Here is a 24,968-nt window from a genome sequence, read left to right as displayed (position 1 = left end):
TCGGACTCGCGACGCAAAGGCTTTCTTTTTATAGCAATACTAAAATATCAGGTATCTAACTATTGTAGTATATGAGATACAGTGTAGTGAAAGACGTACAGACAGCGAATTCTAAGTTATAGCAAAGATATAATATAATACTTTAGGTTATAAGTTTCCATTTTACCCTTTACATACGATCTATATCTATAAATAGAATAAGAAGCGTGAAATACTAATTTGTTTTACTCTGGTATTAATAACATATAATTAGTACACAGACAAAAGAAAATGTTATAGGTATCTGTAGAGTCTGTTTTATGTTTGTTTCAATGAGCTATTCTCAACAACTACAGGTTTAATCAAAATGATTATATATCAATATTTCCTTTTGTTGGATATTTCAAATATATCGAGCATTAAGGCTATAACTAAACCATAATTACAATTTTACGAATATAAACGAGTCATCAAAGAAAAAATAGATAAATACATTCCTTCTTACGCATTTTACGCAGTTGCGTGAGTTATTTTTATTAAACGCTATGTTGTATTAAAAGCTACTATACTAATTAGTATTAAACACTACGGCGTATCTTTGGCTATGCCGTAGTGTTTCCGTAGTTTTGCCATAGTCTCACTGATATGATAAGAAATTCACCAAATGTAAATATTGGTTAAACAACAATAATTATTTTGAAGTGAATAATTAATAATTATTCATTTAGTGAACTTATTAATTCCCTATTCCAGGATGATATATATTATACGCCTAAAAATTCGTACTCTAAAAGGGTATTAATATCTTAATTATACAATCAAACATTAACAGTGTATTAAAGGAGAGACCCTAAAGGACTATGAGTTTCGGTTTCAGACCTTCAGTCTTAGCGAGACCGCCGTTGTGTGCGAACGTGTCTTAACTCTTAACATGTTTTAGTTCTCGTGAATATACCTCGCGAAGGGCACGCTTTTCATATGTTATCTGTGCATCTCGATCTAGTGCGCTTTTAATAGCTTGTTTTCGCGCGTTTAATTGAAATTCGAATGTTTGATTCGAATCCAATGAGGTTTCATGACGTTCATGTAAGTAAAAGTTTTTCAAACTTTTATAAACTAAATTGAATATTAAAATAATTTTGTGACAATATTATGGTTTAAAATTTGTGTAAATATTTTTATACTTTTGCGTTGAAATATAGTAACGTTATAAATTATTATCCAACCTATGACAGAGTGACAGCTTTATATAAAATGATAGAATCTATAAATTTACGATACAAAGTGAAGCTTTCGAATTAATAAGCCTGAGCATAAAATATTTAAAGCCGCGCAAAATTTACGAGACAAGTTAAGTAAAAAGTTTAATATCTTTTTTGATAGTAAAAAATTTACCTCACAGGCGGCGTTCGGGGTTGTATAGGGTAAAAGTTTTTATTGTTAAGACCCCAAGCTCTTGCGTTAAGCCGTTTAAAGATTCTTTTAATTAATAGGTTAAATATTATTTGCGTTATATCATTTGAAAAACATACAGGCCTATGAGAGGTTTGTATATAGATATAGATAAAGATGAATATAATATTAAAAACGTTTTTTCATTTTTAACTCTGAGCAATAACAAATTGAAGCTATGTTAATAAGTATTAATTAAAAGAAATGAACTTATCGCTATGAAGTTATTTCTTTCAGACATCCGTATCTATGGAGGGAAATTGAACACAAGGAAATGAGTAGGGTAAATCATAAATATAAAATTATTATTATAGAAGTAATAATCATTTTTGATATCTAAACTGATTTAAACATAAAATCTTCGTATTGAGTTTTATTCAATATAAAGAGGTACTTGAAGCATTCCTTTGAAATTATTCATAAGTTAAAATAATATTGTTGAGCACCTTCAATGTTGACTTATACCTAAAATAAATAACATAGGTCTAGTCTAGATTTATAGCCAGAGTGTACAATTATGTTGACAAGGGTATGTTTATTTTCTTCTGTTGATTTACGTTTTGTTTGGTAAATAAAGTTAGTGATACAAATATTAATTTAAGCTTGTGTTAGTAGGGTATGTGTTTCTCATTCAGTTGGTTTTATTTTACATGTGTATAATATTTTGGGATAGTTTCAGCGGATTATGTTCTTGGAAACACTATTCCCTACTACTTATTTTTATATCTTTCTGTATCATTTAACGTATGTTTGGTTACAAGGTGTGATTTCGTAGAAATAGTGTAAATGCCTATGATGTACTGCTTTGAAAATTATTACAGATTCCATGTTTTAAACTCATAGAAATACTAATAATGCTTTGAATTTTACGGCGAATGTATATAGTGGTAAACAGGTAAAGTAACATTCATGGAAAATCATTTCTTTCTTCGTGATGCAGCATTATCTTTGCAGTATTAAAGATGATCTTGTTATAATAATTGACCACAAGTAGTCGTGAATAGTCGATTCGGGCGATTAGCGATAGAGATCTCTTTAATATGATTTATTAGTAGCCGCCGTTAATAAAATAATGTGTTCTTTGTTATGGAATGTATTGTAATCACTTCACCAATTTGACTATATACAATATATAAGGTCAAATTTTATCGATGTGTTAGTTAGACAACATTAAAAAAATAATAATGACAAAGATAAAGTTAAACGAGGTAATCGAACAGAAACATTACATGAAAAAAAATCGTATTCCTTATTGAATAAATAGGTTATATTTTCTTGTGTTTGATTTTACGCGAGTATTATACATTTAGAAACTAAAGACTTTTTAACGGATATTAAACGCGATTTATTCATTATATTATTAAACCGACGTTTCAAACACTTTACAGCGAGCGTGGTCACGGGGAGACTGGTCTGGACAGTATCCGTTAAAAAGTTCTTAAATTTCTAAAAAATAGGTTGTCTATTTCATCATTAAATAATACAAAATGTTTTCTACATGTCACATAATACATTTGATACCTAATAAGCATAATATTATCAACAAATGAAGACCGATCTTCGCGCTTTTATTGCCCTTATATTCGGTGACTTTACGAAATTGGCTCTTTATAGCCTTTCAAATTGTCACGTCTCATTTTGAATTCTTAACACCAATATCAGTCGTAATATTGGAATATATTTTCATAATAGTAATTAAAAATAATATTATTATCAGAGTACAGCACTTTTAGTGCAACAATTTCAATTAATAGTTTAATGATGGTAACACTTATATTGTGTTGATTTTAATTTATTTCACGCATTTATAACACTCAAAATACTTCATTGAATTTCATTATTTAATTAAAGCTGTATACAGGAAATTTACTTTTGATTGTTGACTCTTTGTTTCTTATAATATTTCGATTGTTTATGTTTGTATGCTGAGATCTTTAAATTACGCAATAGAGTTTGGTTTTAAAAATAGATAGAGTGTTCAATAGGAAGGTTTATTTGTATAATAAAATCCATTAAATATTGAAAATTACTGCTATTTTTGAGGTATACGCGTGCGAAACCGCGCGCAAAAGCTAGTTAACAATATCACACTAAAATGGTGACTTATAATCAAATATTAGTAAACATTATCACGTATATTTGCAGTGGAATTCCTGCAGGTACAGTTGCAGCTCACATTAGTTTTTATTGAAATTGGTGACCATTACAGTTCGATACAAGTTTTTTTAATCGACGCCAATGCGCAGAAACAATAAAAGATATTGCTTCTGTTGATAATGTTTTGTTTTCTATCAAACTGTGTATTAGTTAATCGTTTTTGAGTTGCCTGTAATGATAATAGATTACTTTAAATTAGTTCTTGGTCCTTTAAGTACGCTTTGAGAATTTTATCTACAGATAATTAAATACCTACTACGTAATATATTAATTTATGGTTAATTTTACATTATTTTTCTTATATTTCTTTTCGTTTTATAAAATTTCAACTATGTGAGATTCAATGTAAATATTCTGTTTATTTTGCTTTGCATTAATTAAAGTATTATGTTTCCGATTAAAAAGTATATCTTGAATCTTTCCCTGTTATTTACGTTCGTATGTACGTACATACTCGTATACACATGAATTACTATATATATATCACAGATAACATAATCCGATATGATAAATGCAACGGGAAACTATATGAAATCTCGCTTTTTCTCGCGCTCACTTCGCTCTGTAGACATATTTACATAACACTCGTAATATGATGTTTCAACAGTTATTATTATTTTAGTTTCTAGTCCAATGAGTCAATATTTGAGTTTGAGTTTAATTTAAAATGATCGAAAATTTTACGACTATGACAGTTTCATGAATTATCCATTTCGAATCTGTCACCCAAAATAATAATTTTTAATGAATTTTTCATTATTGTTTGACGTTATTCGATAAATGTGCACGTTACTTAATGATAAGGTTATGCGCAAGTGAAGTGTTTTCGCTACACGGCATGTAGGTACCTCTACAATCTGTAATTACACCACAACTTCCGTTGGAGCGTAAGCAGTAGGCCAGTCGACTGCGGGCTGTCTGGCTGAGGTTTTTCAGTTAGAGATATACCAACTTCTTTCAAAAGATCTTTTAGCTGTCTTAATATAACTCAAAGGTGATTGACTGATATAGTGATCAACTACGCACAGCCCAAACCACTGGACGAATCGGGCTGAAATTTAGCGTGCAGATAGATGTTATAAAATAGGCATTCGATAAGAAAGGATTTAGATAAATTCTAACCCCAAAAGGATAAAATAGGTGATGAAAGTTTGTACCATGACAATTTATTTCGACCGTACGGACGAAGGTGCAGTCAACAGCTAGTTAAATATAAGCTTACCGCGAACAGATAGATAGTCACCTGGTTTTCCCCACGAAGTTCCTGTTCCTGTGGGACTTCTATTATAAAATTATCCTATGTCATCCTATCTATTATTTATAAGGTCTCAAACATATATTCTCATTCATAAAGTCAAGCTATCCCTGTATCAAATTTCATCTAAAAAAATCCAGTTATTTAGGCGTGAAGAAAAGTCAGAACGACAGAGTTATTTTCGCATTTATATTATTAGTAGGGATTGTTACGACCCACTCAGTCCATTGTATGTGTTATGTTTGTGTATGCACAACATAATAACTTTAAAGATATTCATTTAAGACCAATATTCAAAAAAGGGAAATAAATATAAAACAACACACACGCTCACACTTACTATGGACGCCCACATTTCACCCCAAAGTAATATTAAAATTTCAAGCCCCAAATGGCATTTTTGCTTAATTAACAGATGCACTTATCGGTCGCCGGCGCTTTTTGATATGTTTTAAGGGACACTTTGTACTAATTAAAGTTTATGTAGGTAATTAAATGTGAACCACAACACTGATGCAATATTTCAAAAGGGTTTTAAACGCACATTTTATTTAGAAAAACGTATGCGATATTTTGTGATTAAATTGGGTATACAGTGAAAGATTACATAATATTTGGCGTTTACATTTCACAAAAATTCGTTATAAAATCCAGCGCTTCAAAAATAAAATACAATAATTTGTAACACATTTGAAATAATTTTTTCTCTATAATCCTGTTCTTTCTAAATAAACTCATCAATACAAAGAGAAAACATTGACCGCCATTAAATACACATTTTTTTTTATCTCTTTCAAAATAACTATAATCATATTTTAACTCTTACAAGAACGAAGTAACTACTGAAGATATAAAACCATTTCAGTGTCTTTCGTTTACCGAAATTGCAGTCCGTGGTTGAAACTTGAAAGTGCTTAAAAATATTTGGTGCGAAGAGAAGTCAAGAAGATATAAAGCTCACATTCAATTAAGTACCACAATCCCAAACAATATTGCGACTCAGTTTTATTGGTTGTTAGGTTTTCTACGCCACTCCCATTATTATGAAATTTATTCAATTGTACATTTAATATAGCTTGTACTATATTAATTAGAATTGAAGAGTTTGTTTATTTATCAGTTTGATTATTAGGATTTAACTCGAAAGCAATTTGACAGATTTTGAAGTTTCTATTCATATATCACACAGGTAAATGCAGGAACGAAGGTATAAAAAAAATTGAACATTCGAAATATTTTATAACATGTACTGCAGTTGATTGTTAACATGTTTTTAATTCACGTGTTATGTTACATTTCGTATCACTTAAATTAAAACTGAAAAAGAGGCAACCAATTTTCCCTTACTAAGAAACTCGTTATAGTACATTCGAAGCATAAATCAAACGTGAATTACATGAATAATAAATGTACTGAATTTATCTAAATTACCATTTCAGTATCGAAAACGTAAGTCATTTGGTAAGTTTTTTAACAAAAGTCGTAAATAAAGGATTTTTTTTTTTATGTCATTGTGCGCAATGTAGCTGGTGGGTCGCCTGATGGTAAGCGCTACCACCGATCATGAACATTTGAATAGGTCGATAGCAGACCTTACGCCTCTTCAAATGGATTACCGACTTCAAATTGGAAAGGGATTAAGAAAGAATTGACGAGAGAAATAAAGGAAAGGACTGGGAAATACCACGTATACCTACATGCACATATACTAATATCATAGATTATAAATATCACAGTCTAATCCTACTCATATTATAAATGCGAAAGTTTGTAAGGATGTATGTGTGTTTGTTGCTCTTTCACGCAAAAACTGTTGTACCGATTGCAATGAAATTTGGTACGTAGACAACTGGACAACTGGAATAACATATAGGCAACTTTTTATCCCGATATTCCTATGGGATACTGACTTCAAGGAGATCAAGGAGGAACGAGCCCGATCTACATACGCCAAGATATTAGTAGCTCGGGACACGATTTAGGAGATGCCACACATGTTTTAATGTTGTACCTTATATTATTAAATGTGTATGATTAAAAGAGATATCTTATTACGTTATTAAAATGGTACATATAACTTGTTCTATTAGACATTACGAATGGTCGTTTCGTGTTAACAGAAACTGCGTTCTCATCATTACTATTTATTATGTACTTACTATTGAGTTGCTACGAGATAAAGGTTGTGTTGTTATACTGTATACTCTCTTTATACTGTGATAATATTGTACTCTAGCAAAAAGTCACACATTATTAACCATTCGCGATTACAACAAGACATGGAAATTGGAAAAGGAACAAGATGATCGATAAATCTTAAAATAACCGTTGAACGCTTTGAATTTCGCATTAATTCATTGCAGTGCAAAGTCAATCTTACTAACAATCTAGTGAAATGGAAAGGAATTCACAATCAATCTATTGTAGAATAAATACATTTCTATTGTCAGTTAAATTGCACTTTTAACAATGGCGTTACGTTCCGTACTTTAGTAAATAAACTTGTAGTTATATACCTTAAATAAAAAACAAATAATATGATTATTTTATTATTACAGTATTTAGAGGCTATTTTTGTTTTCCACATGGTGATACGTATCACATTCCACAAACAACCCGATAAAACCTGTTTAAACATTACTGTTGGCTAAGAATGTCGATTACTTCTCTTTAATATGTATGCAATGGAATAACAATGAAAGTTATAGTAAATACTCTAACCTAACCTTTGTTAGTATACAAGATTTAAAACTGAAGTCATCGAATTTGAAAGATGCGCTTGTCACTGCGAAAAATACCATTTTCTAAGTTAATAATTCACAAAAAAGTTTGCGCCATATTTACTTCCTACAAATTAAAGAATTAATTATATTAATTCACTTTTTATCGCGTAAAATATATAAGAATTACCGATTGATACATTAATAATTCCACCCACAAACTAATTAAAAACGTTCACAGAAATTTTGATTTTCGTAAATAGAACTCTTGTTGAATGGGTTTTTAGTATCGGCCAGGATGGATCAAACGTATAGTGTTATTGAAAGCTGGTTTATCGGGACCGACGATTAATCACAGTTTGTATGTAAACAGCTTACAAAGGTATTCACCTGCTAATAAATGACTTTCATAGCGCTCTACTTTCAAAAGCACTGAAGTAGAAGTCTTGTAAATTAATTCTAGTTAGACGACAGGTAAGGCTAATCACCTACTCGCCTGACCTCATACTAAATAATAAGTTGGCGGTACCATTAAATTGAACTTTAAAAGCCAACTTTCAATTACCTGGCATATTGTTTGCTCGTTTGTGTTGGAAGTATTTGTTAAACATTTGTCGTCTTTGTTGCGTCTATTTCTTGTCAATTCTTTTCATGATAATTAAATGTATACACGTAGAATAATAATTGATGTCTCAAATTTATATTTCTGATTTCGGTAGATTCCAGATTCGTTACAGATGTAAAAACTCAAGGATTCTTTAATTTTTAATGATATTATAACTACGTAATATAGTGTTATAATATACACTACTAGCGACTGGCACAGGCTTCGCCTGCGTTGGATCAAGATAAGAAAATAGCCTTGTATTCGGTAAAGATTGGAAGCTTTTTATTGGTAAATTAATTTTCTATGTCGAGATAGCAGCTTTTAAGTTTATTTAATAATACAATTCTCTAAAACATCGTGCAGACAGTATATAAAGTAATAATATGTTAAACCATCATTGGTTGGAGGTAATATTTTTATTCTTAGACAATAAGTATTTAGTTATATCATTTTAAAACAACAAATTAGCTATTAAATAATATATTTAAAACATCTGATGTTCACAAATTGAATTAACGAATTACCTTTCATATTTAATAGAAAGTGTCGTAAAAAATTGGCAAGCCCTAAAATTAGGTATTAGAATTTTTTGACACACACTAAAAACGTAAAACTGTGGCATAATTAACGAGCCATTACCCAAATTAAACAGTTTCAAATGTCTATTAAAGCAAAGCGACCATCTGTAACATCGCTCATTCAGCGGAATCGTTAAATCGACACATCAATTTCCAAACCGCCAAATACAATCCGAAATACGTTTACTAATGAACCTATTGTGCGCTACGGTTTTTACACTGCAATTAAAATCGATTCTCAATCGATGCGGTCTGTTTAATCATTCGGTACAGTACTCGCAGTGACTACTTGACGTTCGATTTTGTCGGCCTATCGATGTTGATCGATGCTAGTATTTGAAGAGGCTTGACTCGATTTGTGGTGACGTATATCAGTTTTATTTTGATGTTAATTGGCGGATAAATTATAGCACGTACGTTTCGTAATTGAGTGCTGTTTGGGATATCGTTGGCACTTTACTGTTGAATTGCGAAGGTTTTATTTGATTTATTTTGTTAGTGCAATAAAATGCAGGATTTTGAGGACTATCTGTCTTTATTAGTATTTTAATGTGTTTCATTTTATTTGAACATAAGAAAAAACACAAGACAGCGACATGATCGTTATATTTATAAAAAAACGTAAGAAAATATTTAAGATTTGTTTATAATATGCTCGAATTCAAAAAGTAATCAAATAATACGCATATACATTACATTATATGTCGTCCCTAATATTGCTCTTTGGCTTAAATAAACTTTAACGACTGTTTTTAGTAAACATTTAGAATTAAGGAAAACGTTAAACGGAGTAGATGACGATTTAATTACCGACTATTACTTAGAACATTCGTAAAATTATTAAAAATTCTATTTCTCAAAGCATGCTGAGACAAAATTTTGTTCTTTCAACCGAGCTTTCATTTATGCATATAAAAAACAAATTACAACTTCCACTGGATTGGTATGCATTGCATCTAGCTGTTATCGTTTGAAATAATAAATTAACTACTCTGACAGACTGTTAGTGGTTTGAGAAAACTTGGTTGCCTCTTCCATTTTAATTACGTTTCTAGAAACATCCCTGAAATCTAGTTTATTTTCAACCTTTGACATATACCAGGGTTGATCTTATTTATACATGTAGCTGTGTTTTGCGCGTTTGTGTGTAGAATGTTCTGAAACGGATAAATCTTCTGTGCACAGGACGTAGCGAGGAGGCATTTGATAGCCTAACATAATCGAAAGCATTCTGAGATCACAACTCACATTTGACAAAATACGATAGAATTTATGTATATTACTAATTTGCAGTTCCAAAAGACGTGATAATTACCTGCCAACTTCTGTGACTTCACTATCTATTTTGTCACCTTGAATGGTTAATATTCTGCTATCCTAAGAGGCCGCTAGATCTAGACAGTTTTAGGATGGAAGAAATCTTTTAGTCAACGCAAGTACTAGGTTAACAGAAATACTTTAGTGATGTTATAATTTACGTTTGTCAGTGACGCCTTATTCTCACATACGTCGATAACAACAATGTATTTTAATGTCTTGGAGTAATTGTATGTTTTTTACACTAACATAAATATACCTAAGGTACTAACATTGAATGAGCAATATTTAAATTATAATTTATAAACTGTTGGTAAATATAAAAAGGCGAGCCTACGATCATATATACGATTTAACTATGTAACTTTGACATTACGTATTCTTACAATATGGAGGCGGAGCTCATTATAACATGCCTAAAATAGAAAATTTTACGAAATCCATAACATCGGTTCGTTAATAACTCACGTACGGACTTACTCGAATGTAGTATCGGTCCGAATTAATTAAGATCCATTTAATTACCCCATATTAGCCCTCGCACGTCACTCCCATATTATTATTTCCCCAACTTCGCATTTAAATACAGTGACGGAGCGAGAAAAATTATACCAGCGGCCTAATATCCAACTCTGTAATTAGAACTTTAGTTGTCAAGAAATATTGTATAATTTTTGGTTAATGTTAATTATTATGTAGATTGATAAAGTTTTGTTCGATAATTATCCACAAAATAATAGTTGTTACAATTTGTTGTCTGTTTATTAGGGCTGTGAAATTGGTGGAAATGTCTCGTTTTGAATGAAAAGGTTGCGACATCATGAAATACACGTGTTTTTTAAATTTTACTATTATTATAAAGTTGAAGAGTTTATTTATTTGTTTGAACGCACTAATCTCAGGAACTACTGGTCCGATTTGAAAAATTCTTTCAGTGTTAGATAGCCCATTTATTGAGGAAAGCTATAGGCTCTAATCACCCATAAAGCTAGCCGAACACTGGTGGTCTAAAGATAAATAAATTCATTTTCATATTATCGTTGAAAGTAGTTGTTATTCAAAACTTCATGTATATATAACAGCCTAACGCTACTTGACAATAAATATAACAAAGTAAACCTACATTTTTAGCAATGGCAGCGTGGCCTTGTATCAATTGAATAAAAGATAATTGTCACATATATCTGTCTATGTTACAATTTCATGTTAAGCCCTGATAGTAAAAAGTTAAGCAATTTTGTGAATTGGACAAAAAATGAATAGGATCAAAGTATTTACATAACAATATTCATATATAACAATAAAACTGATATCTCACCTACAATTTACCAATTTATTCAAGTTATCGCTAACACCTCTACACATAAATATTTCAGCAATGACTGCACTTTTTGTAAAACGTAGATTCGTGTAAAAACTGTTTTCCCGCCTTATAAAAATACATCCCGGTTTCCCATTTCAGTGCGGTAAAGATAACGCTTGTCGTCTAAATAAACAGTGGGAAAGTTAAAGCCGTATCGTGTGTGAAAAACCGGACATGTCCTACCGTTGGCAGGTTTTTATTGTTACTGCATGTTTAGTTTAGGAGCTGGTGTTATTATTTTTCATGTCACTTGATTATATTGTATTTTATAGATTACCGGAGGTGAATAAAAGAAATACAGATAAAAAAATGGTTGCCTGTAAATTCGGTTTTACGGGCGAAGATTTTACGTGGCAACGTTTTTTTCTCGGTAGAATATTTATTGATATGAATATTATTAAATTGCACAATAGGAACAAGGAATTGAATGAAAATAATTCTCTAGTGCTGCGCGCGCGGCGGACCGATCATAGTTCGGTGACTCATCGTAACGTTACCGGGCGTAACACTTTTTCATGAGTGACTTCGAGCCGCAACCTAATTTAAGACGTTGTCACGTCAAAAGAACTAACGTTTCAGGCTTTTGTTGTTTACTGTTTTATAAATCTTATTGCAGAACTTTAAAGAATTTTAATTCAATATTTACTTTAAAACATTACTAAACGATACAATATTACCTTACAGACTACGTATAAAGTATGAATATTCAACACTGAAGTCGATTCTCTATCACGTTACTTTCATGCGAGCGAAATGAAATTTGTACCGAAGATTGATGGACGTGACTATTAATATAAGCATTTTTATAGAACATACTTCGACTGAACTATAAAAAGCACGTATTATGTATGTAGACTACTACACCCATACTAATGGATGAAGTATAAGAAATGGTAGCTCAGTGGTGAGTTTCTTGGACTTAATATAGATAAGACGGGTAGTGCGGGAAATAAATAGCTTTTTCAATTTATCTGTGTTTGTCTACCATCACCACAATTCAAAACGAAGATCGTGAGGAAACCGGCTTGTCCAAGAAACAAAATTTCGACAACATGTGACATCTGCCAACCCGCATAGACCAGCGTGGATAGCCTGAACATTCAAAGGAGGCCTGTGTTTTAGCAGTGGGGAAATATACGGGGATGATGGTCATGATGATATGAGTATAGATATAAGGATACATGTATATTGCGTTAAAAATATTATATCTCAACCAATTACTGCACATACACGACACTTTATGTGCCGCAGCTGGTATATTATCCTTTTTGAGACTTATAGTCCCCAGCGTCGTATTTATTTGCGGACACGGTACAGTAGAAGTTGAAACTTTGTATGAAGTTTTGGCGTTACAAAGTAGATCAAATAGTGCTATAAAAACACTAAACTAGCTGTTCGCTTCGACTTCGCCCGTGGTTTATATAGCCTATGTCACTCAGTGAAGTTCTGATGGTGGAGGAATTTTTTAAATTGGTACAGTGGTTTTTTCGTGAAAACATTACAAACATATAAAAATACAAAAGTTTCCTCATTTTATATCTGTGTCTAGATAGAATTATAAACGGGAATATGATATCGTAATTATTAAATAAAAAACTAAATCGCTTTGTCAAAAACTAAGCCAAATTGTGAAAACGCTAAATTTAATTAGGTTATTTTTATATTTTGAAATTCAATTTATTGTTATTTTTATTCCAATTAGGATCTGCTCCTTTCAACGGCGTTATTATTTTATTTATTCATTTATTTCAGGCAACATATAGTAAAGCAAAAAGATCTTAAATAAGTTTATACTACGGACTATATAAACTAAAAACAAAGAGGGATATCACACGTTATAACTTCGACGTATAAACTGTATTATAATATTATACATAGCAGTCTCGCATTCTCTTGCGTAAAATCCTGTCTCCTAATATTATGAATGCGAAAAGTTTGTTGCAATGTATTTATGCTTGTTAGTCCTTCACCGAAATCACTGAACGTTTTTTTTATCATAACTTATGTGTTATTCTGGTAAATAAGTATTTTAATAAATACTTGCTAATGCCCGCGAGGTCGCGAAAACACGTGGCACAGATAGTAAAAAACAATGCTGTTAAAAAGGGTAAAAACTACATTCCCAAAGTACAAAAAAACCATATAAAATATCCTGAAATTCCCCATGAGCGCCCAAAACACAAAAATGTCGGTCCCCTGCACAAACAGGGTAGTTTATCTTTTAAAAACTCCATCATATTATCCCGGGGGAAATATTTGGTGAATGTGTCAAGTCGATCACTCAATGAAGCAAGGTGGTTGATAAAACATTGTTAGAATTTTCCCTCAGCTCTTATCCTTTCTTTTTCGTAAGCTCTTTCCGAAACTTTACTGCACCCGTCACGTTGTTGACGCGAAATTTTCCACACAAATTAATGTCTTTGTTGAGGAGTATAATGGGGCTACGCCTTTACAAGCCCCGACGAAATTTGTTTGGACTCCCTTTTTTATAGAAGTCAATATACGTGCGTTGTTGAATTGTTCAAGAAAAGCGTACGATGAATGAATCGTGACGTTTTAATGCGTTGCGATATTTGCTTTTGAGAGCACTGTTATCGTTGGAGGTGAGAGAGGACACGTTGTTAATTATCTGTCTCTTACAATCCCGCAAAAAGATTTCAGTCACATTTTATACGCTTTTATGTCATTCTTATTAAAAAAATACATATACATATGGAAAGAAGCATTATAATAAATATGATACCTTTTTATATCAGTAAATGACAACGAAACGTTAACGTGAAACTTTGTACATTATAATTGAGAAATTTCCTTTAAACAGAATACAAATTACACAACAAACAGACCGATGTTACGCCATACTTGCTTAAAAATGAAAATGCTATTTAATTGCTGAGGGTTCATTACAGAGTTGAATGTTCTCGAAGTAGTTAATGAAGCCCAAGAGTTTATGACTAACTAGTCACATTAATTTATGGCCCCTTGATAATATTATGGGGGCGTTGAGAAAAATATAAGTTTGAAGTAGTACTTGAATAAATAAAAGTTTCTTTGTAATAAAACCGACTTTATTTACGACTTTATTTTTATAGCTATTGTTATGTTAAGGCGAAATTATTATATATTATTGGAGCATTAATATCTAAATATTTCATTAAAATTATTTGTAATAAGGTAAACTTTTAGATGTCTTAAATGAATCAGTAATTATGAGTGTTAACGGACGTTTATTACAGTAATGATACTTCTTTAAAGTTTCAGTTTATTTATAATATATATAGTTTATATAATATGTTTAAGAGTTTTTATCCAGAAGTGTTAAGTAATTCAGGATTCTCCTCTTTCCACGTATAAATATTTTAGGTCTGTGGTTAATATGATACAACGTCTCTGGTTATATTTGATCTGATAAATTGATTGAACTGATGAATTGATAATAGAAAAATGCAAAGGATTAATATTAATAAGTTGTTAATAACTGATAAGCCAATAGATCAAAATGTATAGATTTGCGTTCTATACTAAAATTTCAACGACTTTAAGAGATTGTATACAATCTATTATTACGAGATAAACGAAAAATTCAAACACATACAAGTTAGCCGTCATTTACTTTATACCTGCATGAAAACGGTACAATAAGCAGCAAAAATATAAAAAAAATGTAACAACAACAGAAATAAAGAAATACGAAACGCAACGTCATAAAGTGTAAACAACATAATATTTCACGCGTATTAACCGGTCGTAGCAAAGTAAACAAATTAAAGTTTATTCAAGCAACGGGTAGTACGGTACAGTGGACTAATTAAGTAATTAAGCTTAATTGCCCATATGACAGGATGCTGGCGCGACAAAAGGTTGGATACGGTACTAGATCTAGGAATTCGACGTCTTTATTTGCTGCTAATTGCCAACAAGAATGGGTAACTGCTATACTAATTATATAAAGCAGAAGAGTTTGTTTGTTAGAATGCGCTAATCTCAAGAACTAGTGAACCGATTTCAACAATTATTTCTCCTTGCTTTATTGAGGTTATATCTATACTAGGTAGGAAGTCGAGGCACAACGGTAGTGTATTAAAAATAAATGCATCGGTCACGGCATCACGCGTGAACGGCTGGACAGATTTGATGAATTATTCTCTGTGTGTTAATTTTTATTAGGGGAAAAATCTTATAAAATAAATAAATTCAGGCGCAATTAGGCTAGAAATTAAGGCTTCAAATAGCTTCAAATAGCATTAATGACTTTAAATTTCCCTTGTCACAGCACGACATCAATCTGGTGAACTGAAATTAAAATTTCATGATGGACGTAGGCTTTATTAAAAACAGATTAGTCTATCGTCATTGTTGTTAAAATAGTAGATCGATCATGTAAGTATAGGTTTCTGAATTACTATTTCAGTAGTGAAGGTTTTGTATTTAATCTATTTGTGAAGAAAATGGGGAAACAACCACACAAGCAATGATAAGCTGTATAAAATTTACAGCTATTCGAAACATTGTATTATTTTAATAATACAATTTTCCATTCATACAATTTCCCTAATGAATAACTGTGTTATAGTTCGAAACAATAAATTACATCGCCAATAAGATATTTGAGAATTTCCGCACTTTTTTCAAATAATGTCTTCACTACGTAAGGGTGGCGTTTACAGTTCAATAAGTATCGCTATTTTCCATATGAAATTACAAAGGAAAAATTCTCCAACGATCCCTCATCAAGTTAATAATATTAACTGGGTACAAAAAATCATCCAATAGAACATTAGACTGCACACTTTTGTCTGAACTCTTATAAAAAAGACGTAATAAAAACGTTGAATAACGATATGAGTAAAAGTTTCACATGGAAAGTTCACGAGGACACAGGCTCATAATCTACATATTTTTACGAGTTTTCTTTCGAGAGAGGAGCATTTTAATAAATAATACCTCTCAGTTATGTTTACGTGCTCTGCTAAAAGGTACGTCGAGTTTTGTTGGTATCAATAATTCGTATCTATTGCAAATAATAAATGGCTGCTTCTGTAAGGGATGAAAGCTATAGGCTCGTTTTACATAACACATTTCGTTGATAAAGGGAAAAATGAATGAGCATGCTTTGTGTGAAATCTGATGGAAATTTTTGGTTAGTGATTTAATGTGAAACTAGTAGGCTATATTTTTATTATATTTTCTTTAAACACGCCGACAGTTTTACATACATGAATATCAGTATTAATAAATCATGTACACTTACTATTATTATAATCAATAGGTATACAATAGAACAAGCCATAAATTAATTCTGGTAAGACTATTGTCATGGTAAATCAGACTTCGGAGCCCCGTTACCTTTTCCTGACCCTTCCCAGTCCATTCCTTCTTTCCAGGCGTTCCTTTCTTTATCCCTTTCGCCTTAAAATCGAGCAGTGTATTCGCAGAGCCAGTAACAACAGTTTTTTTACAATTATTTTTTTACAATAAGCTTTAGCTTTTAAATTGACATATTGTTGATTGGTTTGATCGTAACTAAACAATATTTGTTGATGAATAAAAATCAGACTAACACATCATATGAAACACTAATATATCATGACACTGTCGTAGTAATATTGATATTAAGCAATAACACATGAATTGAAACCTTGCATAAAATATCTATTACAAATGATAAATTGTATGCAAATGACTTGCGCAGCTCGTAAGCACTTCTTCCGAACCGATTGTAATGTAAATGCTTTATAACATCACGATATAAAACTATTTGCTAAAAGGTAAATGAATGAATGTTACTGCTCGAGTCTCCACCCTTTCTTACCTTTTATGAAAAATGAAATACTCTATACGGGTATTAAAAATGAATAAGTTACCCGCATTTGACGTTCGCCCCGGTTTTCAAGCAACTACACTGTAAGTTTAATATGTTGTTGTCAAGAGGCTGTAATATATTATCAAGAAATGCACCTGATGCTGAGTAGTTACCCACTACATTGTTAATACTGCAGTATAAATTTGAAGGTGCATTAATTTTGGATATTATTCTATGCTCGTTTGACTTCAAAAACCGGAACCAATTCGACTGTTTTTTGTTTGTTATATCATTACGTTTACTATATGAATTTTTATGATTCTTTATTTTATTTGAAAGCGATGTCTCCAGGTCCTATTTTAAATGTTGTTTAGATCTGTCAATTTGAAGACGCTTTAGTTTTATGTCTGAAACAGTTATATTTGGTGAATGTTTTACGTTATTATAGTATGGTATTCCAATATAAATTACTGCACATTTCAGATTCAATTCCCAGTTTCTTTTATTGAAAGTAGCATAAGTATGAATTTGGTTTTATGTTATAATGTTAGATAAGCAATCATATTATACTACAAGTTAGGTATCGTAATAATATTATTTTGTGCTATTGTCGTTAATTACTCCGACATGTGCACTTATCTATGGCACTTATCTCATTCATTAGTTATATGTTTATATCGTGTTGATTATTATGACTATAACGCGAAAATACTAATGGCTATTTCTTTATTATTTATGAATATTTCTTAAAATTTATTTGTTGGTATGTTAGTTCAAAATTACTGCCCGTTTCGCCATAGGCAAACATTAATTAATATCTATTGAAAGCGATACATACATTTAACATATCATAAATTTAAATAAATTGTTATCGGATTCTGACCTGGCAATCGCTGTTCTGTCTTACTCTCATTTATGGGTATGAAAAATAGATGTTGCACACAAAATTTCATGAGAATCATTCCAGCCGTTTCGAAGGAGTATGGTAACTAACTTTGTGACACGAGAATTTTATATATATAGTCATATCTCAGTTAACATGATGAAACAAGCCGTTTTTTAATAAACTAGGCTCTTAAACAGTGTCGTTTAATTAACTTTTCTCTTATTATATCATCATCATTGCTGTATTAAACGGTTCAGCTGGGTATCACTCAGGTAACCAACAACGGCGGCGTTTAATCAAGGGCCTAGTCTTCTAATGAAACGGTTGACTTAACCATTTGACTGCGACATATACATGGTTCTAACTGAGTCACTATGAGCATATTATCATCACCCATCATCAAAACAATATAAATAGATATTCATGTAGCCATTATCTTTCTTTGTAATATATTCATGAATGTAAATAGAGCACGTGCGAAGTATTCAAAATACATTTTATTTATCGCCGATACAAGTTAAACGACACGAACGTTCGGAGCTAAAATTTTTAAAAGAAGGCAAATTTGTAGATAGCGTATGTGAGCGAGACAGCAATGCTGCAATAACTTTATAAACGTGTGATAAAATTGAAAATTCTTCATATTGTTATTCGAAAGTAAGGCATATTTATAGTATTTAATTCGTTATTATCTTACTAAATTGATTGATGGGATATTGTATGATTTTGTTTGTCAAATACGCAAATTTGCTTGTGCAAATCATATTAGAAGAGGAAGCAGACTGGGAAAGATTAATTATATTAATAAAGTCAATTTTTTTAGGGATTTATTCAACAGGTCAAAGTTCATAACTAAATACTTGTCTTTGAACGTAGATAAAAACACAATACAAAAGAAATCCAAAGACAAGACAATATACCTATATCTTATATGGCTTTACAGTCAGTTCTATCTGATTTCAGAGCTAAGTATTGCCAAATTAGGATAAAATTTGCTTAACTAATATAACTATATTTTACTCTGAAAATTATATCTTATTCTGAGTGCTACGCGTATTGAATTACATTTAATATTTAACCCCGATAACAATATGTGGCAATACTAAATAGATAAACAAAATCTCAATATTTTTTCTTTGTTTCAGATAAAAGGAGCTTCGATGTGAAAGGCAGTAAAATGGGCTTAAAGTATCTGATCCTAATGATTGCTTTTGCAACCGTCGAAATAAATCTCACTGAGAGTCGGCAAAATGATAAACGAAGATGGAAATCTGATAAGTCGCCCTACTCACATTACGTAAACATTTGTGATATACAAGACAGAGTGTCGAAAGTACATTGTTACTGTGAAAGTATCAAAATCAAGACAGCCACTAAAGCGGATTGTTGGGTTTTCAACGGTGGCATAGCTGAAGACGATCCATTCTGGTCCAACTTCTATTCTCAACCAAAAATCGAAAGACTAACATTTAACGTAAGGGCTGACGGCGGACTGACGTTCATTCCTGCAAAAGTGATCGTTCGACTTGACCACTTGCAGTTCCTAAACATTCAATATGCCAATATCTACAGTATACCTTCATTCGCATTCACAAACTCAACCACCTTACGCGAAATAACGTTACCCAAGAATAAAATTGTTAAGCTGGAAAAAATGGCTTTCGCTCATTTGATAATGTTAGTAAATGTTAGTCTCGTAGAGAACCAAATTACCGAAATTGCTAAAGACGTATTCTATTTCTTGCCCAATTTACAAAGATTGTATCTAGCGAAGAACACAATAGAAGTCTTGCACGATGGTTGTTTTAAACATTTGAACAACTTGATTAAATTGGATTTGTATAATAATTTGTTGACTGTGGTGGTTAGAGAAAATTTCCAAGGTCTATCAAATTTAATTACTCTCGATATGCGGAACAACAAATTGAATATGATCGGGGACCTGGCTTTTGCGGAACTTTGGAGCCTTCAAGAACTGTATCTAGATGGCAACGAAATAAAATTTATTTCGGAAAGAGGTTTCGGCGGATTGACTCAGCTTAAGAAACTTTCTTTAGCCGATAATAAGTTGGGGATGTTGGATGATGGAGTGTTCGACGATATACAAAAGTTGAATGTCTTGGATCTGAGGAACAATAACTTGGAAACATTGAAACAAGAGACGCTGAGAAGTGTTATTGATAATATGAAAACGAATTATGCGTTAATCTCTCTTGACGGTGAGTTTTATGTATTATCGTTTGCGTCATGTATTTCTTTGTACGTGTCAAATGAAATTAATGGCATCAGTGTTTCTGATACGTTAATGTGATTCTTTTTAACTTTATATTTCTATGATTATTGACTTGTTTATTTTTTACCTGACTGACAAAAGGTGTATATCTTATATATATAAAAGAAAGTGGTGTTAGTTACACTATTTATAACTGAAAAACTGATTAACCAATTTGGCTAAAAATTTGTGCAGAGGTAGCTTGGACCCAGGAGGCGGACATAGGATAGTTTTTATCCCGGAAATCCCACGGGAACGGGAACATGCGAGAAAAACCGCGGGTCTAAGTTTCCTGCGACTACGCGGGCATAGCCGCGTGCGGATAGCTAGTATAAATATATAATATCACATAGTCATATATTCCTACGTATATTACTTTGACTTGCCCTACAGCTACAAACCGCTGGACGGATTTTGACATATGTGATGTCGTTGTAATCATCAATATACAATATCAAAATGGCGTTCGTAAATTAAAAAGTGGTAGGTTGTGCCTGGTATTGGTGTTATTCTAAAAAAAATCCACAAAAATCTAAAGCCTAAGGGGGAGATAGATCTTTCCTACTTGTTTTTTCTTTTCAGTTCATTATTTTATATCAGCCGGATCTTCTACTATTACAATATAAACTTTACGAAGTATATGTCAATTATAACTAGAAACATGAGATTTAACAAGTCTACCAGGTTTAGAACTAGACGTAAGACGGCTAGTCTAGACGCTGCATTACACCTTCCTACTTATAGTTGACATCATATTATATAACTATAATATCGGAATTAAATTTATTACAGTATTCTATATACGAGCTGCATCCGTGGTATGTTTTTTCTCACCATAAGAATTTTGCCTTGTAAATGAGTTTTACGCTTACAACTTTTGGCGATTATATTTGTATTGCGATGATGATAGGTCAATAATTTACACTTAAAATTATTTTTGGGTTTCGTACCCTATTCCTGAGACTTTTGTGTCCGTCTGTCTGTATATTTGTATATCTGTTTGTCTATACGTACGTTCGACTTTCATTAGACTCTATCTCATAAACAATAGTAGTCGAGCTTAAGCAACGGTTGGCACGGTCATAAATTGAATGGATGAACATTTTTTTTCAATTGCTTTTCAGCTTAGTGTCCCAAGTCCGACACGGACTTGACCAATTATTCAACAAACGCGCGAAGAATTTTCAAATATTTTCAGACGGTTTCAATAAAACGCATTTGTGGGCGCTGTTCCTACTCCACAAAAGGAGTTGTATGATTTTTGAGCCTTGTTTTATATATTCACACACTAGTTAGTGGCTCTGTAAATACGAAGTCAAAACGGACTTTTTTAATCATGTGTATGGTGAAGAGTGTTGTGTCTTTCGTCTTGTCTTTGAAAAGTCTTTTGCAACAGTTCCAATGTATGTGAATGTAGCCGGGAGGGTTTTGTCAGCTAACTGCTGGCTCATATTATTAGAAAATATTACAAATCAAACTATATATGATTAGTTTACACGATCTTATTGTTATTTTCACCTGTACTTCTAGACTTGTCGCTCCTTAGTTCAGTTCCCGTTGGAATCTCACCTGGGTATCAGTTTTAGATATCTATTAAAAGTTTTCTAACAACTTTTCCAATTAACCAACTATTTTATGCGTTTCTCGAGCCATTGAGGCGTTCATGTTCGAAATCTTGCGTTTAATTATGTCAAAAGTTAGTTATCGTTAAGTTCATAAACTCACGAAGCACGGCCTCTTATGAAATGTTACTCATGCCTTCCGAACGATCTCTCTATGGGATTAATTACATATGTTAAATAAACATGAATTATACACTGTTTTTAAATTTTATGTAGATATACGTTTTACTAATTGTTGAATAGGTGTTTTAATCTAATTTTTTCAATGATAAATACAATCGATCTAGGTACCTATTCAGTTATGTGTTATCTGTCCAATAAATATAAATAAAAAATAATGTTATTATTATGAGATGAAATAATAGTACTGCTACAGTAATGAATACAAATATAAATAACAAACATAAAAATGATCCTATATAAATTGTTATTATTGGGCAACTAAAAAATTTCTCGCATACAAAAATTCAACAATTCTTATGATAAAGACAAAAAAACATAAAATTCCGATTACAAATTAGTAACACGTCCATTCTTTTATACAAAGAGCTTCAGGATTAGATAAAATTGTCTTTGTTTCAGACGAGACAATTTTAAAGGTTCTTTCCATTATTAAGAATTTATAAAAACAATTATTTACACTTTCACGTATTCGAAGCGCAAAAAGATGTTTTATTTCATAACATATTCCGTCCTTCATTTATGAAATGAGACAGGATTGCCTCAAGCGGCACATCATGTCAAGAAGTCGTGTTCAAATATTTTTTCCCTACAAATAGTTTATTATTCTCTGTGCAACTCATTTTTTATAAATGTTATTAAACAAAGTGTATTTGAAAGCTTGCGGTGGTGTAATTTCAAAAATGTTTAAATCACGTTAATATTTTAAATGCGAAAGTATCTTTGTTCTGTTTGTCCGTCAATCACGCCGAAACAACTAAACGGATTTTGATAAAATTTGATATACAGGAGCCGGGAATAGCGTCTAGTTTATAATAAAGAAGTAGGTAGCCTTGGTGATTCTACGAATAATGTTATTGTTTTGAGACCTTGATTCGTATAATCACACATTCTTCTTAAGTCTTTAAAATCTGAAGTCGTTAAAAAGAGCATGGGGCTCGCATTTCACATTCTTACTAATCAGTAATCAATTTTCCATAAGCACAAATGGATGATCAGTCTTTGTTTATGTCTTCTAAAATCATACGTAAAGTATCACGAATACACCTTCTATTTATCAAAGGAGACACTTTAATGTGGTGCACGGAGCCAAGAACGATATGTGTGGGAGCCGCAGCTCTGCTGTTGGGCTTGCGTTTTCATATAATATAATGTATTATGGCAATAAGCAAACGTAATGCCAGTAGTGACTTCGTTGTATATTATTTTTTTATATATCTATGCTATATGCCTAAAAAGTAATGTTAAATTACCATTGTTTTTCATTCATGATCCTCTGGAACGAAGCTAAAAATGGAAACTTGACTAAGTATTTAGTTAAAATTCTTAGAGACATAAACAGCTTTATTATTATTATATAAACCAATCACCACAATGTTTTGAAACAACCTTTTTTCGATGTATTAATTCAGAGAACTTAATTCCATTCAAAATTAAAACAGAACTATATTAAACTTCTAGTTAAGTAATGGAACTTATTTACACTTTAATATATTTTCTTTTGATTTAAATTTCTGACAAGAAAACTTAAAACTACATTTCGTGGTTAGAATAAACTCTGTTCAGTTTATGTTATACTTACGAAAAACTTGTATTGCAAAGTAACAACATACTTAAATAATGTAGGCCTAAGGGCTACGGCCACGAAATCAGCTGAAAAAAATCTAGACAAAAAGGCATATGGGTGTACAGGCCTATAGTTGATAAATTTTGGTAATATGTGTTATAATTTGTTAAACTTTCGCGTTTTTTAATACTTAAAAAAATCATAAAACCAAATTAATAAGACATATAAAAAAAATTAAATACACCTATAGAGAGGTAATATTTGATAGAATTTACAATCTATACCTTAGTAATATTTGTATTTTCCCACAGGTAATAAACTAACATGCGACTGTCGACTGGCCTGGCTCCATAAGCTACGAGATGAAACCCGAAGCAAACGCATAAAAGGCTCCCTCGCACGTCTCAATTGCATCATGGACAATAAACTAAAAACCAACATGATCAACATAAAGGTGCAACAGAAAACAGAAGTGCCGAATAAAATCAACAATTTGCAAATAACACAGAAGCACGATAGGAATTACGAAGAAATTGACGACCTCGATGATTACGACGATACGCTACAAGATCAAGAGACGGACTTAGATGCAAGCAAAATAGAATACCGTAGGAAGCTTCTAGAAATACCAAAAGATATGCTGCCCTGTCCGAGCAAACTCATTTCAGAGGCTTCTTACTCCCCGCCTACACAAGACGAAGTTAAATATTACAAGACATCAGGCAGCGAATCACACATATCTCTCGATAGAATATTAATTTTATGCATATTATTTAAACTTCTGTAACGAATTAGGTTTGCACGTTTTAATGCTAATTTTATAAAGTTATGGTTAGTGTTAGTGTAAATAGCTAAAACTTGGATATAACTCTTAAATGTGGGTAGTATATAAAATTGCTTTCGTTGATAACATCTGCTTTATATAAAAGTTTTATAAGTGAAGGTTCGTTGGGAGCATAATCGGTTTATTAAGAACTGTCTTTAATAAAGGTATAGCCGCTGGATATAGAGTTTATACGAATGAGCAATTGAGCAGTAAGATACAGGACAAGGGTGATGTGTATTTTGACCAGAGGTCAGTGAACCTGATTACTACGCACCACTGGATGTAATTATCAACTTTAATAGTTATCAGCTGCCTAATTTTCAAGTTTCAGCTATCATAAACTAGGTAGCAGGAGTTTGTAGGAATATTTATTTCATCCATCAT

General features: G+C 31.7%; 1 protein-coding gene across 1 annotated transcript; it reads left to right on the top strand.

Annotated features, from left to right (window-relative positions):
* Positions 1–868: 868 nt before the first annotated feature.
* LOC119833114 (connectin-like) lies at positions 869–24,968 on the top strand. The gene is made up of 3 exons (XM_038356999.1): positions 869–1,065; positions 19,263–20,336; positions 24,070–24,968. The coding sequence occupies exons 2-3, from the start codon at positions 19,295–19,297 to the stop codon at positions 24,543–24,545; spliced, it is 1,518 nt and encodes a 505-aa protein (XP_038212927.1). The 5' UTR covers positions 869–1,065; positions 19,263–19,294; the 3' UTR covers positions 24,546–24,968.

Source organism: Zerene cesonia, chromosome 16 (genome assembly GCF_012273895.1).
Source record: "Zerene cesonia ecotype Mississippi chromosome 16, Zerene_cesonia_1.1, whole genome shotgun sequence".
Lineage (NCBI taxonomy): Eukaryota > Metazoa > Arthropoda > Insecta > Lepidoptera > Pieridae > Zerene > Zerene cesonia.
Note: the sequence above shows the minus strand (reverse complement) of the source record. Positions and strands in the feature narration are given on the sequence as shown.

What these genes read in the sequence shown, in the direction of transcription:
- LOC119833114 (XM_038356999.1), top strand. Translation starts at nt 19,295, where the DNA reads ATGGGCTTAAAGTATCTGATCCTAATGATTGCTTTTGCAACCGTCGAA. An exon ending in TGCGTTAATCTCTCTTGACG is followed by an intron (nt 20,337 to 24,069) that starts GTGAGTTTTATG and finishes ATTTTCCCACAG; the next exon opens with GTAATAAACTAACATGCGAC.